Raw genomic sequence first — 18544 nt, forward strand, 5'->3', positions numbered from 1 at the left:
ACTCTCCATCCAAGTCACAATGTGTAAATAGTAAACAATTATGGGTTAAAGTACAGCTTTCAACACGGAGCTCACTAAAAAAGGGCAAGCTAAAAAGGGCCCCAAAATGACTAGTGTAAAAAATTCAAACAGGAAAATCAACAGTCTAATCTAAAAAAAAAAAGAGAAACGAGAAACACTTATGAACCATGCACATCAACAAACGACAGCTACTGAACAACAGGTTCCTGACTTAAGTCAGGTGCAAACAAATGCAGCGGGTTTAAACGTCTTAACAGGCCCCAGACAATAGGAGGAAATCGTCCGATGACTCCTTATTGATTGCTGCTGACAAGGAAGCTATTAAACCAAGAGTTCCAAATGGTGAAGTTGAAATCATCCCTTTGTAAATTTTACGGACGCCATCACGAGTTGGTTGACCATTATGGAATAACCGTTTCACAGATGATATCGTATATGTTCCTTATGTCGTTACGACCATACCCTTCCTGTTTCATGAATGTGACCTACCCAATTAGACTATTTACTGGATTTGTAATAACATAAGCAACACGACGGGTGCCACATGTGGAGCAGGATCTGCTTACCCTTCGGGAGCACCTGAGATCACCCCAGTTTTTGGTGGGGTTCGTGTTGCTTAGTCTTTAGTTTTCTATGTTGTGTCATCTGTACTATTATATGTATGTTTGTCTTTTTATTTTTGGCCATGCCGTTGTAAGTTTGTTTTCGATCTATGAGTTTGACTGTCCCTCTGGTATCTTTCGTCCCTCTTTTATTGGAGTTATTGCCCTTTAATGTCGATTTTTACCATTTTTTTGCATTTGGCTTTATATGATAAAAATTATAATAGATAAATAGACACTTTAAATCACAAAAATGATCAGCAAGGCAAGATCTACTAACAAGTCAAATTTTGTCGATATAGTTAGTAGACTGTCACTCTTTATAGGAGTGATTGCCCTTGAATGAGGATTTTTTTTACCCTCTTTTGTGTTTTGAACAAAAACTAAAGAAGATAGAGAGAAACCAAAGAGAATAAATCATCAGCAATACAAGATCAACAAAACAAAGATTTTTGTCATGAATTCTATTCTCGTCTACAATGTTGGAGAGTGTCCTTTGTTGAATATGCACATAGGCCATTGGTTCGACACAAGCTATTTAGAGCCTCTAGTTTTTATTATGATAGGTTTTTTTTTAAAGTATGGTAACTTGCTAGTAGTCTGTTGTTAATTATGTATTATTGTCATTTTGTTTATTTTCTTTTGTTTCCTATTCTGACCTCGGACTTCTCTTAAACTGAGTGTTACTGTGCGTACTGTTGTACGTTTGTTTTTTCTACATTGGCTAGAGGTATAGGGGGAGGGTTGAGATCTCAAAAAACATGTTTAACCCCACCGCATTTCTGCGCCTGTCCCAACTCAGGAGCCTCTGGCCTTTGTTAGTCTTGTATCATTTTTAATTTTAGTTTCTTGTGTATAATTTGGAGTTTAGTATGATGTCCATTATCACTGAACTAGTATACATATTTGTTTAGGGGCCAGCTGAAGGACGCCTCCGGGTGCGGGAGTTTCTCGCTGCATTGAAGACCCATTGGTGGCCTTTGGCTGTTGTCTGCTCTATGGTCGGGTTTTTGTCTCTTTGACACATTCCCCATTTCCATTCTCAATTTTATTGCTACTGAAATTTAAACTATACTGGTAACTAAATGATTGTCATGAATTATTTTTGGAGACTTTTGCAAGCTGAAAAATAATGTGAATGTAAAATGCCAAGAATATGCCAAAGTTTGCCTGAACAAAAAATATACTGATACTGTGGATTCATTATTATTCGTTGGATACCAATTTTCGTGGATTTCGTGGGTACAGGTGAACCACGAATTTAAATGTTCAACGAACTGCAAATTTTCTATAGTGCTGTATGCAGACTTTGTCAAAACCACGAAATCAAATATCCACGAAAATGCAGGTTTTCATCAATCCACGAAAATTGGTACCCACGAAAATAAATGAATCCACAGTAATCGAAATGGCAAGAATTGTGCCAGACATTTATTTGGGATGCATATTGAAAGAAATATTAAGAAATATAGGGTTGCTTGAGAAAATATGTGATACATTGCCTTTGGATAAGCTAGAATGGAAATACACAAAAAATAAAGAAAATTTCAAAATATTTGTAGCAAATATCTAACTTTGTAGCAAATATTTAACATAGAATGCTAAAATATAGAGATGCTAAAAATTTGTATAATTCATTGCCTTTGGAAAAGTTAGAGTAAATACGCCAATTTTTTTTTAATAATAAAATACCTTTATTCGTCATAGAATTTAAAATATTTTTTTTTCAGCTGTGTGGAAAAGGATCAGTAACTCACTTATCAAGAGAGGTGCATCACCGTGAGGAGAAACTTGATGAAATGCTGATAGCCCATATATTACATGAAACTCTAAGTGTGCTGGCACACCTACACTCACGACATATCATACATCGTGATGTAAAAGGTCATAATATACTCATAAATGATAGTGGGGAAGTGAAAATCATTGACTTTGGTAAGTTTTAAGTGCCAGTCTTTGTAAGAATCAGGCAATTTAGAAAAATTTCAAAACATGGCTGAAAAAAACCCACCGACAAATCTATCCTATTTTGAAGTTACCCTCATCCTGAGTTAGAAATGGTAGGTCTTTTGTTTCTGCTTTTCTGGTAATTTGAGAAATCTCTAGATAACTTTTGGTTAGAATGATAGCAAATTACAGAGTTATCTCCCTTTAATTGTTAATTTCTAGTGCATTTCAACCAAATTATATCTTGAGTTACCAGAACAGGAAGAGGAAACGAATGTTATATTTGTGCACCATGATACAATTTGAACATAAATTAATGTCAACTTGAGTGGGTTTTTTTTGTCATGTTTTCACCACTACCTGATTCTTAGGCAGATTGGCACTTAATGGTTATACATGTAAAACAATACTATAAAATGGTGATATGTAGTGTCGGAAATAAGAATCATTGATTTCGGTCATTTTAAAGGTTACATACAACAATGCCATAAATGGTGATGGTGCTGGAAATAAAAATCATTGACTTTTGTAAATTGATTATAAACATGTAAAACAATACCATCAAATAGTGATAGGGCTGGAAATAAGAATCACTAATTTAGGAAGTGTAAAAGGGTCTTATTAAGCCATTTCCACTTTTCTGCTTTAAATTCTGGGAGATTAATGAATAACATCAGACAGCTTCCAAATTTAGTTCCAAAAATAAGGTCAATATGAGCAATTTATTTCAGATAGCTGTGATAATGGTAGCCTTTTCTACAATTCTTCTGTCCATATAGTAAACTTTGATATATATATATGATGGCTCATATAGAAGCTGAGACATTTTCACAGATGTGGTTAAATTTGCCGGGTACAATGTTTGATTAATTTTTTCACAAATTGGGAAACCCTGAAAGGCCCCATGTGATGCAGTTTCAACGAGAAAAGTCATTATTTTCACAGAGTTTAATTCTCTAAAAATTCAGTTCTTTATATTTTTACAAACATTGAATAACACCAAAGTTTTTACATCTTTATTGTACAGTCTTCTGCTCTTCAAAAAATCTGAATGTTTAAGCTTAGTTAATTACTAAAAATAGCATCATGTGCAATAACATTGAATACATTTTTTTTTGTTTCTATTTATAGTTGTGTTCTTTAATATTAGGGATATTGACTCATGTACATGAAACATGATAGTTAACTGCTTCAGAATCTAAACAACTTTAGGTAATTTAATTATTTGTACAGAAGAATAAAAATTAAATGTTAACTTCATTGGTTAATATTTAATTGTTTAGGAAGTTGTTAAAACCTATTATAACTTATTGGTCTACTGTGGATTCAGTATTATGGGTGGGATACAAACTTTTGTGGATTTGGGGGGTACAGCTTTGAAAGGTGAACCACAAATTTAAGGATGTTCGCTACTCTGTTTCAAAATAACAAGCTTTTCAAAAGACTGTTATAAATTGATAGTATTTAAATAAAGGAACTAAAAAAGCAGAAAAAAATTAAGGGTCCGTGTGCTTGTTTTCGAGATATAAGCCATTGAAAATTTGGCGGGAAATTATTCTCTCTAGACTTTTCATACATTTAACATTGGCACCCTTTTTCTTTAAAGCATTCTGAAAAAATAACAAGGATTTTATAGCATTTTCAAATATGGCTTTTACAACTATATGTAATAAAATTATGAAAAGAAAAGTAGGGGTTAGTGGGCAAAATTTTTTAATGGCAATACATGGATAAAACTCATGGATTCCGAAAATCTGACAAAAATTCCAAAACATGACAAGCAAACATCCTTAAATGTTCAACATTGATAAATAGTTGCTTTGAATTCTGAATTTATATTGTTTTCGTTTTGTTTTATTTTAAAGGTGTTTCAGCGATTTTGGAAAATAGTGCAGGCAGACGGAAAACATCAGTAGGCACACCATACTGGATGGCACCAGAGGTTAGTTCTTACACATTTAAGATAAGGAACATAACTCAAAAATACTTTGTGTGTTAACCATTTTCATAAAAATGTTCTATGCTTTAGGATGATAAAAGATATTATTTTAATTCTTGATCACATGAATTCTTTTAAATGGATTAATGAAACTGAGTATTACAAATGCATTTTTGATTTAAAGGGTTATCTCTCTTATCCCGTTCATGTTTCCTGAACATAATGTTGCATTTTTTGGCAAAATAATATGTGGTATCATTTGGCAAAATAATGTGAGGTATCATCTGGCAAAACAATGTGTTGTATCATTTTGTAAAATAATGTATTGGATTGTTTGGGTAATATAATGTGTTGTATCATGTGGCAAAATAATGTGTTGTATTAAATGGTAAAATAATGTGTTGGATTGTTTGGGCAAAATAATGTGTTGTATCATTTGGCAAAATAATGTGTTGTATCAAATGGTAAAATAATGTCTTGTATCATGTGGCAAAATAATGTGTTGTATCAAATGGTAAAACAATGTGTTGGGTTGTTTGGGCAAAATAATGTGTTGCATCATTTGGCAAAATAATGTGTAGTATCATTTGGCAAAATAATGTGTTTTATCATTGGGCAAAATAATTTGTTGGATTGTTTGGCAAAATAATGTGTTGTATCATTTGGCAAAACAATGTGTTGTATCATTTGGAAAAATATTGTGTTGTATCATTTGGTAAAATAATTTGTTGGATTGTTTTGCAAAATAGTGTGTAGTATCATTTGGCAAAATAATGTGTTGTATCATTTGGCAAAATAATTTATTGGGTTGTTTTGCAGAATAATGTGTTGTATCATTTGGCAAAACAATGTGTTGTATCATTTGGCAAAATAATGTGTTGTATCATTTGGCAAAAGGATGTGTTGGATTGTTTGGGCAAAATAATGTGTTGTATTATATGGCAAAATAATGTGTTTGATTGTTTGGCCAAATTCAGATGTTGTATCGTAGGGCAAAATGTGTTGTATCATGTCAATGTAAAACATTTTTCAATAGTAAAATGATTTAACCTATCTACCTACCCTATATTTTTCTGCAAGGGGGCAGGAAGCAGGTATTTTTATAAGACCGCAAAAAAAATAAAGATTAAATCCCTACCTACCTACCCAACCCTACAAGGCATGGGTAGGCAACATCAAACAAAGAATTTTTTAAGGGTGGCCTGAGGGTCTAAATTTGGATTTGAAGGAATCAATAGCATTAAAAATTCTCTGCAAGTCATGCAGGAAAAGAAAAAGTTCATGAAGATTTAATCTCCAGCTAACAACCAGAATTCCTTTGAAAATTCCAATGTCAATAATCTCAAGCATTAACAGGATTTTATGACGATCACAAATGCACATTTTTAGAAAAGCCGAATCAGCAGATATTTTAAAGGCATCCTGTTGATGTTACCTTAATTGATATGTTGAAGCTGATAATTCAGCTTTTAATGTTGCATTAAAGCAATAATTTTATATACTTGATGGAGAAATGAAATAGCATTCTTAATTAGTAAAATTCATAATCAATATGGGAATTTTATAGTAATGGAATTTAACACTTAATTAGCCTGAGCTTTGGAAATCTAATGATGGTTTAATTTCACATGAATTACATCCTAAAAGAAATACTAGTACTTCAAAATATTCAATAAAGGAGAAGGTTCTGTGAGTTCATTTCAATCCAAACTAGTTTAACCCCACCATATTCTGTATGTGCCTGTCCCAAGTCTGTGTGCCTGTAATTCAGTGTTTGTCGTTTGTTGCTGTGTAACATATTTGTTTTCGTTCATTATTTTGTACATAAATTAGGCCGTTAGTTTTCTCGTTTGAATTGTTTTACATTGCTCATTGTTGAAGGCCGTACGGTGACTTATAGTTGTTAATTTCAGTGTCATTTTGGTCTCTTGTGGAGAGTTGTCTCATTGACAATCATACCACATCTTCTTTTTTATATTGAAAGTGATTAGGAATGTAATGTGACTTCATGTTTAGAAAATGCCAAGTCATTTTAATTCCTTACAAATCTTTTCATTTGACCGTTATAAGTTTTATTGAAAACTTGTACACTGTACCTTGTTGCATTTAATTGCACCTTTAGTTTTCAAGAAAATAAGTCACATAACACCATGAGAAGGCACATTTCAAAGAGGACACTGTTTACATAGTGTGTTAAATCTTACTTAAGTAAAAATATATATTAACTGGTTCATTTATATATCAAGCCAGGAAGATACATCGTTAAAAAAAAACCCAAAAACATGCAGACTTCTGGAAAAGCGGTGGTCCGAAGGTCCTGACCACCAAAATTTTGCAAAGGATATGCACAATTTTGTATTTTTTTCCTTTTTGTCCATGGCGTTGTCAGACTTATGAGTTTGAATGTTCCTTTGGTATCTTTCGCCTCTCTTTTGCAAAAAAGGCAGATTTTCGTCAAGGACCACCTGAGGGAAAAAAGATTTTGAGAACTCTGAATATTTAATAAATATTTGAATCTATTGATTTTAAATACATATGTATATATATGCTCCGTGTTGACATAACTGCAAGTTCTTAGTGTAGGTCGTAATCTTTAGATACCAATAAATGCATACCTGTATTTCTTAGGATTGTCACATACTTTCTAATTTTATTTGTCTACGAGTGAACCTTGTGTCATTTATATAAGAGGGTCTGGATGGGGGTCCTTGAACTGTCCTTCTAATCTGTATTCTTTAAATTTTTAAACCATTTTTCTATATTTTTTATAAATTTTGACCAATATTCTTTATAAATATTTATAGAATAACTAATCGAAGAATTCAAATAGAGAAAAATATTCAACGAGTGACCGAACAACACATTAATTCACGAATGCGCGTAGCGCATGAGTTAATTATCAGTGTTGTTTGGTCACGAGTTGAATATTTTTCGATATTTGAATTCTTTGATTAGTTATTCTTTTTATTACATTGGCAAATGGCTTTTTTTAATGAAATTAATGTAGAAAATGTAAGGAACTATATTTTTTTCTACGCATTCACAATTTGTTTTGATCCGACGTTATCGACGTCTTGACAACGCCTATTGTTGTATGACGTCAGAGAGTGAAATAACCACGTTTATTTCACATGTGAAATTATCGGTTTTTATTTGCCTGGGAAATCAATGTAATTCATTGCTACCAATGTAATATTGATCATTATTCTTTATATTTTAGCACCCCATTCTCTATACTTTATTTTATTGGCTTTTTGTCCCTATTCTTAACTTTTTGGGCCCATGTTTCTACCATATTGGCCAAATATTTTCTATTCTCTAAACCTCATTCAGACCCTCATATCAAGACTGTTTCAATTCTATCAATCTTCTTCCGTGTTCAATGAATTTGTAGTTTATTATAATTGCCCAGTGACAATTTGGTAATTTATTTTCTAAAAACCAAATAATGGCAACATCGTAAATATATGTCAGATGAGATAGGTATTTAGGGTTTTGTACTAAATCCCTATAAATTTTTGTTACATAATTGTTGTTTTTTTTAATTCAAAATCAATAAATCAGATTATATTCACTAAATAGATTATGTATTTGTGAAAGTTTATCATAAAATGGTTTTATTGTTAAGGAAAAGGTAACTCATTAAACATTGAATTCGTATTTGAATGTTGGATATATTACAGTTTATTTGAAGATTTACATCAAAGGAAAATTAAAAGGTAAAATTAATTAATTTCAGAAATTACATTTCATGGTGTTTTTTTTTTTTTGCCATTATAATCAAAATGACAATATTTTTGTTAGTTTAACTTATTTCATGAAATAATATACAAGATCAAAAAATAAATATGAATAAAATTAAATTTTTGTAATAAAATGGATTTTTTTTATCATATATGTTTTCAAAGAAAGTGTAAATTGTTCAAGATTTTTCATAGGGATCATTTACAGAGAATTTAATAATTATAAATCTTCATTGCAAAATTACACCCATAAGGGTCAAGCAATACAAACAAACAATGATACAATTAAATACAATACAATGAATAGAACATATTTTAAGAGTTCAATTATCAAATTTATGTAAAAAACACAATCATAAGCTTGTCTGACATGGGTCTGACCCCCTCAGTTCTAAAGACTGCCTAATAAAGACTCCAATATGATAAACAAGTTCAGGGGTGAGGTTTAGAATGTGTTTTAGTTTATTAAATGCATCAAGATGTTGAAATAATGGTACATAGTCTGATAGATAAGCAACAAAATTAGAACGCAATGATATGTTAATGTCACAATACAAAAAGAAATGAAATTCGTCATCTAGGACTCCACATTTAAATGAAAGTAACCAGTGTGTCCGTATCTGAGGGTCTTGGAGAGGGTTTACGTAGTAGAGAATTAAGGGCCTAAAAAGTATAGAATAGAGATAAATGGACTAAAAAAATAAAGAATAGAGAATAATGGGATGCTGTGCTAAAATGTAAAGAATAAAGAATGATATGCCAAAAATATAAAGAATAGAGAAAAATTGGCTAAAAATTAAAGATTGAAGAAATTAGGGACCCCCAATCCAGACCCTCATATCTGTTAACAAATTTTCATATATGAAAAGGTATTTGAAAGTTATATGAATGAGTATCAAATTTTCCATTGCATAAAGTAAAAAAACATGATTGATTGATTGATTGTAGTTTATTTAAAGCCCTTACCAAATTAAGACCAAAAAACATTGGACAATATTAAAATAATACAAATATAGCAGTGGCGGATCCAGAACTTTTCATAAGAGGGGGAGGGGGCGCTGGCTGACCTAAGGGGGGCCCGCTCCAGTCATGCTTCAGTGATTCCCTATATAATCAACCAAATTTTTCCCACAAACCAGGCCCCCCTGCATCCGCCTATGTATAGATACAAAATGCATCTAGGTTGTTTAGGGGCCAGCTGAAGGATGCCTCTGGGTGCGGGAGTTTCTCGCTGCATTGGAGACCCATTGGTGGCCTTCGGCTGTTGTCTGCTCTATGGTCGGGTTGTTGTCTCTTTGACACATTCCCCATTTCCATTCTCAATTTTATTAAAATTTTAAGATTCAAAAGCACTTTCCTTCAGAAAAATGGAAGACATAATCCTCACATTTCCCCATGGATCTACATGCATATGGAATTATCTGATTCAATGCACAGATCACATGTTACATAATTTTCAACATCGGTCTTTCTCTTAAATCCTTAAACAATTGTGCATACGCCCCTATCGCATATATTAACTTGGATAACGGTACACACCATTCCATTGATACATCATTGATATGTACACTTTAATGAGATTTGTGGAGGTGTAAGAAAAGATTGAAAAGTTCTCAAACAATTTCTCAATATCATAATATAACTTGCCGCCCCTTATGTACATAACGAAAACTGTTATTGATTTTATTTTTAAATACCCAACAGGAATAAATAATCAGTTTTCAATAAAAACATTAAAAAACCTGTCTGGAGATTAAACACTTTTGAACTTGTATTTTTATCTTAGGACAAATTGAAAGATTTAAATTGGATGTACTTTTTTGACAAGGAATAAAAGAAAGATTTTAATTATCTGAGTATTTTGTATCCAAATTCATTGAACAGTTTTCTTGGGGTGATTAAGGGTAAGTCTTTAATAAACTTATATTTTTATCTTAGGACACATTGAGAGATTTATGTAGATATACTTTTTTCACAAGGAATAAAAGAAAGATTTAAAATTATCTGAGTATATTTTGTTTCCAAATTCATTGACTGATTTTCTTGGGTTGATAAAGGGTAAGTGTTTAACTATCATGTTAAATGGAAGGTGATAATTGCTATGTAGAAAAAAATTATGGGAAAATTTAAGTTAGTCATCTTTATTAGTTCAATAACAACACATTTGTAGAATTATAAGTTTATATAAAAGGTAAGTTGATTTTTACATTTTAGAAAAGAAAGGATTTTGAATGAACAGTAAGATTGTTTTCTGTTCTTTCTGTTGTTAGTTTGAAGTAAATATATTATTTTTTGAAGAGAATTATAGCAACTTTAAATTTTTGTTATAGAATCATTTCATTGTTTTGACTGGTCAGACTTAAGTTTCTGTTCTATGGAGTTGTGGTAAAGCAATTGTTAGCCCTCAAAAAGACCAAAAATTATCCCTGTTTTATTTTATAAATGAAGTAAGAAAAAATAACTGCTTTCACAAGATTTGACCAGCTTAACATTCAAACATATTGAGTTAGGAATTTCGGTTGCTTTTCTGTTATATTCTTTCATTTAAAACAACAGTTGAATTTTTCTGAGAATTTCACATCAGTGTTGAATCAAAGCTCAGAAAAAATCACGAAAATAAACACAGTTATACTGTGCATATTGCTATGTGTTTGTTTATTCCACATTGGCTAGAGATATTGGGGAGGGTTGTGATCTCACAAAACATGTTTAACCATGCCACATTTTTACGCTTGTCCCAACTCAGGAATCTTTGGCCTTTGTTAGTTTTGAATATTTTTTTTATACGCCCGTTTACGGGATGTATTATGGTATACCGTTGTCCATCTGTCTGTCCGTCCGTCGTCAACATGTCGGACATTAACTCAAAAAAAGCTTTAACCAATATGCATGAAACTTTGGTGAATTGTTTATATCTATTGACATGAGCTCCCTTTCGTTTTTTATAAATTTAAGATTTACTGTTTTTGAGTAGTTTGATTTTATTCATTAAAAAAGGGGGGATTTTCCAGTTTTCCGACAATAACTCAAGAATGCTTTCACCAACTTGCAAGATATTTTGGTGAATTGTTTATATCTATATATAGCTCCCTTTTGATTTTTATAAATTTTAGATTTTACGTTTATGAGTTACAGGGTTTTATTCATAAAAAAGGGGGATTTTCCAGTTTTCAGACAATAACTAAAAAATGTTTTCAGCAGTTCTCATGAAACTTTGGTGAATTGTTTATATCTGTTGATGTAAGCTCCCTTTAGAATTTTATAAATTTTAGAATTTACATTTCTGAGTTATGGGGTTTTATTCATTAAAAAAGGGGGTATTTTCCAGTTTTTGGACAATAACTCAAAAATGCTTTAAGCAGTTCGCATGAAACTTTGGTGAATTATTTATAGCTATTGATGTATTCTTCCTATTGATTTTCATCAATTTCAAATATGACATTTAGAAGAAATTGAACTTAATTTGTTTATAGTCTGACAACAGATTTACTAAGTATTGCGCAACAGCACAGTGTATTGCACAACAGCAAGAAATCTTTAATTGAATATACATTCAATTCATCTAACCAATTTCAAGTTCTTTGACTACATTTATTCAGAAACCTATAATTTGTCAAATATTTAATTACAATCCAAATTCAGACCTGTATCAAGCTTGAATATTGTGTCCATTTTTGCCCAACTGTTCAGGGTTGGACCTCTGCAGGCGTATCCAGCTGCACTCAGCAAAGCAGTTTATTAAATTTTGGTGATTCATATGTTTCAGAGTTTAGTGTGACATCCATTTTCGCAGAACTATAGTATACATTATTGTTCAGGGGCCAGCTAGCCTGCCTCCAGGTGCAGGATTTTCACGTTGTGTTCAATACGCATTGGTGGCCTTCGTTGGGCTGTTTTCTGCTCTTTGGTCGGGTTGTTGTCTTTGACACATTCCCTGTTTCTATTCTCAATTTTACATATTCTTGTAATTACTACTTCAAATTCAATTTAGTCTTCATTTCTACTCCAAACATCCATTTATGAAATAAAAGGTTTTAATTAAAATCCAAATGCCTGGACAATTTAAAATGTAATTAAATGATTAATACTTTGGGGAAATACACATGCAGTAAATATTTTCAACAAGGGAAAAAATTTCATCTTATTTGATTGATGATGTCAACTTTAATGAGGAATTAGAATGATATTATCTGCTTCTTGCAGTAGGCTGCATTTACTTGTTTGGCTTTATAACTATTTTGATCTGAGCGTCACTGATGAGTCTTGTGTAGACGAAACGTGTGTCTGGCGTATTAAATTATAATCCTGGTACCTTTGATAACTAATTAATCCACAAATAATGACAGTGTTCAAAACTACTTTTTTTGTGAGTGAATTGCAATATCCAGGTAAAGGCATATGTGATTATTAATTTGGTCTTTTAATCATGGTCCCCAGGGAGTTTCCATTTCTATGAGAAATTATAACAGTAACTGGGAATTATAAAGTGAATAAAGAAATGAGGGACCTGTTTATTTTTGGAAATATAAAATTTATTTGTGAATTTATTTGCAACGAAAAAGCTTTGATTGTATTCTTGTTATTTAAAGCTCTCACCCTCTCTTTGGTCTAATGGTAGCATTGCTCTTTTCTAGTGGGGAAGGTTTTGGCTTTAATTCCTATACAGGTCAAACCCAAAGATAAAAAGGGTGATATTGTCATCCTGCAAACTGTTATCTTGTTCGGGGCCTTTATAGCTGACTATGCGGTATAGGCTTTGCTCATTGTTGAAGGCCGTACGGCGACCTATAGTTGTTAATTTCTGTGTCATTTGGTCTCTTGTGGAGAGTTGTCTCTTTAGCAATCATACCACATCTTCTTTTTATATTAAACCAACATTTTCTACATAAGGAAATGCCTGTACCAAGTCAGGAATATGACAGTGGTTTTACATTTGATAAAGGACTTTCTGTATTGAATTTTCCTTGGAGTTCTGTACTTTTGTTATTTACTTTTTTCTAGTACAAAGCAGTGTTTGTATTTAAGTCACATTTACATGACTTGTTCTGTCCTGTAATATTTGCCACTGGATGGCATTCACACATCAATCCATCTACTGTGGATTCATTTATTTTTGTCTTTCTGTCTGTCTCATTTTCCGCACTCTAACTTAAGTTTGCCTCATGGAAATTAATGAAACTTATTCATAATGCTAAGAACTACAACACGCAGACAGAGTTCGAATTTAGGCAGTGAGTCAGTTAGTCTGGAGTTATGACCCTTTTTAACTTGGAAAATTGCAAAGTTTGAGCGGGGGCTTTCTTGTCCTTAGACACATTCTTCTTTTATTTCATGGATATTTGATTTTGTGGTTTTGCCAAATTCTGCAAAAAAGCCTCTAGATAATTGGTACTATGTTGAACATCTAAATTCATGGTTTTTCATATAACCACATATTGCTCGAAAGTTGGTATCCCACAAATATTGAAGAATCCACTGTATCTCTCATAACTAATATATAGGTGAAACTTGTACATTCATGTCATTATGTAATCAGAGATAATGACAAAAATGATGTCAAAAAGAATAATGTTTGCTTTAGTGAGGATAAAATTTTATAGATTTGATCTATAAAAACTATATATATTTTTGTGGTTATATATTATAAAAAATACAAATCTATATGGTTTAAAACATGTGTTATTTGTACCTTAAAAAATCACTGCACTTTTTAATAGCTCTGCATGGAGAAGGTAGAATCTAAGAAAAAAAGAAAAAAGTGAATATTAATATTGAACTTTTTATATATGATATATATGACCCCCTCCTGAAGAAAATTAATAGCTAAATCTGCATTTGACATTTTAATGTCTTGACTGGAACAACATGTGGAAAGTAAAATAAGTAGACTTGAGTTGTCATCAATGGAAGATAAACTTTTCCTTACATACTCTGACACTGAATGATTCAACACTATTGATCTTTTTGATATATTGTACATGTTACATTGTTTGCAAGGAGGGGGAAACAGCTGCAAGGACAAAGAAATATATTATTGTTGTTGTTTTAAATTTGAGTTATGCTGTTCATATATATGTAATGATAAATTTTGAAAAAAATGGACATTTCTCAGATATTATAAGCAATAGGTCAAATATATTTGGTGTATCCATGCAATGATTGCATTGTGTACATGATGTCTGTTTGGCAGGGATCATCTGACTTTGACCTCATTTTTATGGCTCATTGGTTAATGTTCAATTTTCGTAATTAGGTCTGTTTCTTAGATTATATAAGCTATATAGGATAACTTTATTTTGTGTATGGTATGATTGTAAGGTGTACATGTTTGTCTGGTAGAGTTTATCTGAACTTGACCTCAATTACATGGATCATTGGTAATGGTAAGTTTATGTAATACTTGTAGTAAAACCTTCTATAGACTTTCAACATAAGTTCAATTATGATAAGTTTAGCAGGTAAGGCATTATGCATGTGCACTCTTGTCTGTTATTGGAATGAAATTCTAAAATTAGAATGTAACTCATGCTCTCCTGTCATTGATAAATTAATGTATCTCGTGGTCTCTTGTCATTGATAAGTTAATGTAACTCGTGCTCTCCTGTCATTGATAAGTTAATGTAACTCATGATCTCCTGTCATTGATAAGTTAATGTAACTCATGGTCTCCTGTCATTGATTTATAAGTTAATGTAGCTCCTGCTCTCCAGTCATTGATAAGTTAATGTAACTCATGCTCTCCTGTCATTGATAAGTTAATGTAACTCATGCTCTCCTGTCATTGATAAGTTAATGTAACTCATGGTCTCCTGTCATTGATAAGTTAATGTAACTTATGGTCTCCTGTCATTGATTTATAAGTTAATGTAACTCCTGCTCTCCAGTCATTGATAAGTTAATGTAACTCATGCTCTCCTGTCATTGATAAGTTAATGTAACTCATGCTCTCCTGTCATTGATAAGTTAATGTAACTCATGGTCTCCTGTCATTGATAAGTTAATGTAACTCATGGTCTCCTGTCATTGATAAGTTAATGTAACTCGTGGTCTCCTGTCATTGATAAGTGAATGTAACTCGTGGTCTCCTGTCATTGATAAGTGAATGTATCACGGTATCATGTTCCTGGTACAAACCATTTAGACCTAAATTATGGAAAGCACCCTTTGACTAACAAGGTACATAAAGTATGTACTATATGTACTAAGTAGTAATAAAGATCAATGATTATGATATATAATCTTTAAACCTTTTGTGATGTAAATTGCAATAATGGGTTGTCGATATGCCTTAATAGTAAAAGTCATAATTTTTAAACTTTATTTTTGACTATTAGAAGTTATATATTTACCTTTAGTAGGGTCATAGACATTTAAACATCACGACCTTGTACGGTCTAGGTGTTAGTCATGTAATTAAAAGTAAAGTTATGAAGTCATTGCAATTAGCCTTATTTTTGACCGAAAGGGTGTGTATATTTAGTGGGTAACACCCAGTCTCAGTCAAGTGTATACTACTTTTCTGGAACTCACTGGTTCTATGACTTCATTCGATTAAGAACTATTTACTTTTAAAAATATCAGCTGTTGAAATCAAAATAGTTTAAGTAGGTCATAGGTAGAGATACTTAAGGCAAAGTACAAGTTATTGGGTAATATTTAATATTATAATAAAATTTTGTATACATTTAGACCTTGTTGAATTCTGTCTGAATATGAAAAAATGATTAATGATGAATTTATAATTCCAGAGATACAATCAGTATATATTAAGTTTGTGAAGAAGGTCTCTAAATGTATAGAATGTACGTGAAAAGTGGTCAAAATATACTTTTTTTCGATTTAAATTGTGTGCTTTCTCGAAAATCTAGTTCTGTCCACAAAATTTTGATTGAAAATAAAATGCTATTACAGTAGTGAAAAAAAATTTCATTTCACCAAAATTACGTATACTTTAATTTGCCCTAATTGATATAGGTTGAATAATTAACAAGTACTTTGAAAAGAAATACTGCAAATTAAATTATTTTTGTAGATATTTTTCTTGCCTTTCTAGGGATTTATATCTTAACATAGTTGATTTTTTCTGATTCATTTAAGAGAAATTTAAAGTTCGATAATATTTATTCACGCTATTTTTCTGCTCACATTAGTCACTGAAATAAATTGCTAGCGAATATAAGCTGCTTCCAGTACATAAAATTCTAATTGACCTGACCATTCCCAAGATGATTAAAAAATAAATCCTGTATCAGTTTTGATGTAAAAGACATCTAGGTAGAAAAAATAAAATTACAGAGTCAAGGTGAGACAAATCTTTTTTGCTATAGCTTTGAAAAAACATCAAAATTTGTATTTAGGGATTTCCTTAAGAATTCATTGTGTTTTTTTGGTTGCTGTCTCATTGGTGTGACCCCTTGTCTCCTATCGACTCTTTACTGTTGATAAGGTCAACAATTCAAATAAAATCTGCTCATTCGCATATGTTGTTGTGAAATTGATGTTTATGTAGAATGTGCTATTCAAAGTTTGATGACGAGGGTCTCAGTTTATGGGAGTTGTGATAACTTTCGTGCATACATCATGGTCTCTTTAGAGATAATGTGGACTGGTCATTTATGACAGCTGATGTCTTGGAATCTTTTTGAACCTCTGACTAGACAGGCAAAATTTCAGTTGGATCAGGCATTTGAAAGGTGTCTTATAGAAATAATCAAATTTTTATTTCAGAACTTGCTTTTTAGTTGCTGCTTGACTTAATATCTGACACACTGTCTGAGAATTTGTGAGGGTCTGTTATGTTGGAAATGTTTTTAAAATTGCATATTTGTCAAGAAATATAGAAATAAGAAAACAAAAATATATTTAATCTTGTGAAAATATCGAAAATTATTTCTTTGGCCTTAGTTTTTGAAATACTTGTATACATAAGCTATAGTATGAACTATAGATAGTATTGTGCATAGTGAATAACAATATCTTATGTCAATTTTTACCAGAGATTAGTAAAATACTTCCAAAGATGGAATTGATTTAATAATACATGGTCATCATAACAGGTAATTTGCATAATAATTCTATAAAGTCAGAGTGAAATTGTCTTAAGGAGTTTTTATTTGACTGGATTGGAAGAGTGTTTGCATAAGGAGGATATGATTAGCATATTTAAAGAGTTTGTAAGATAAGGATTTTAAACTGATGGAATTTTGATGGAAAGTTTTATAAAGGATTGAATATAATTAATAATTAAGGTATGATATTTACAGGTAATATTGACACATTTTTATCGTAAAGAGTTCGACCCGATAAGCACTTGTTAACCTTAAATCTAATGCATTTAGATAAATAAGAATTTTGAGGAAAGGAATCTTAGGTTTTTAAATTTCTCAGCTGTGATTTAATTTGACTTTGAATACATGTAGTAAATTTCAACATTTATTTCTAATATATGTTTTAAGTTTGATAATAAAGATTTAAAAATTGTGTCAATGAAGGTAATTAAAGCTGTATTAAAATTTGGAAATCGATTCCAATTCCTTCATGAAATTTTAAAGATCAATAGATTGATTGATTGATTGATGAATGTTTAACATCTGGTGGCAAATATGATTTGAATATTCGTTACTTTCAAGTGATTATTCCCTGCTATATTCTAGTCCCAAAAATTAAAATTTTGCACATGGTAACTCAGATTAGGTAACAGTTACTTTGCTCTAGCTAATAACATATACAGGGAAACAGTGGTAACAGTTGTAACACACACAATATTCTAAATTTGAGTCTTTAAGAATATGCCCTGACATTTTGAGAATGGTTAATTACTTTTATCGAGCTTCCTTATTTATATAAATAACAGGAGTTGTGGGGTAAACATTGTACGTCAATTAGACAGCAACTCGACATCACGAAAAAAAGACAATCTAGATAACTATAACAATAGACAGGTGTCGAAGGTCAATACAATATGTCAAACTCAATTGATTGCCAAAAACTAAAAATTTGTGATTAAATTAAACAGAATCTGCACCAAATTCTCCAAATAACAATAAAAGAGAGGCGAAAGATACCAAAGGGACATTCAAACTCATAAGTCGAAAATAAATGGACAATGCCATGGCTAAAAAAGAAAAAGACAAACAGACAAACTACAGTACACAAAACACAACATAGAAAACTAAAGACTGAGCAACATGAACCCCACCATAAGCTTTAAGATAAGACATAAGATACAGCTAGGGCCTCAGTGGCTGAGTGGTCCAAGTAGTTCATCATTTAATGTATCACTAACCTGTCAA

General features: G+C 31.5%; 1 protein-coding gene across 6 annotated transcripts in view; it reads left to right on the plus strand.

Moving 5' to 3' along the window:
• The window catches only part of LOC127718102 (myosin-IIIb-like), a 157738-nt gene that overhangs the window by 35728 nt on the left and 103466 nt on the right, over positions 1–18544 (plus strand). For all 6 annotated transcript variants that reach the window (XM_052223996.1, XM_052223997.1, XM_052223992.1 and 3 more), the window contains 2 exons: positions 2354–2558; positions 4436–4512. In XM_052223996.1, coding sequence (XP_052079956.1) covers positions 2354–2558; positions 4436–4512 — 282 coding nt within the window. The remainder of the gene's footprint in view (positions 1–2353; positions 2559–4435; positions 4513–18544) is intronic.

This window comes from Mytilus californianus, unplaced genomic scaffold (assembly GCF_021869535.1).
Source record: "Mytilus californianus isolate M0D057914Y unplaced genomic scaffold, xbMytCali1.0.p SCAF_10, whole genome shotgun sequence".
Lineage (NCBI taxonomy): Eukaryota > Metazoa > Mollusca > Bivalvia > Mytilida > Mytilidae > Mytilus > Mytilus californianus.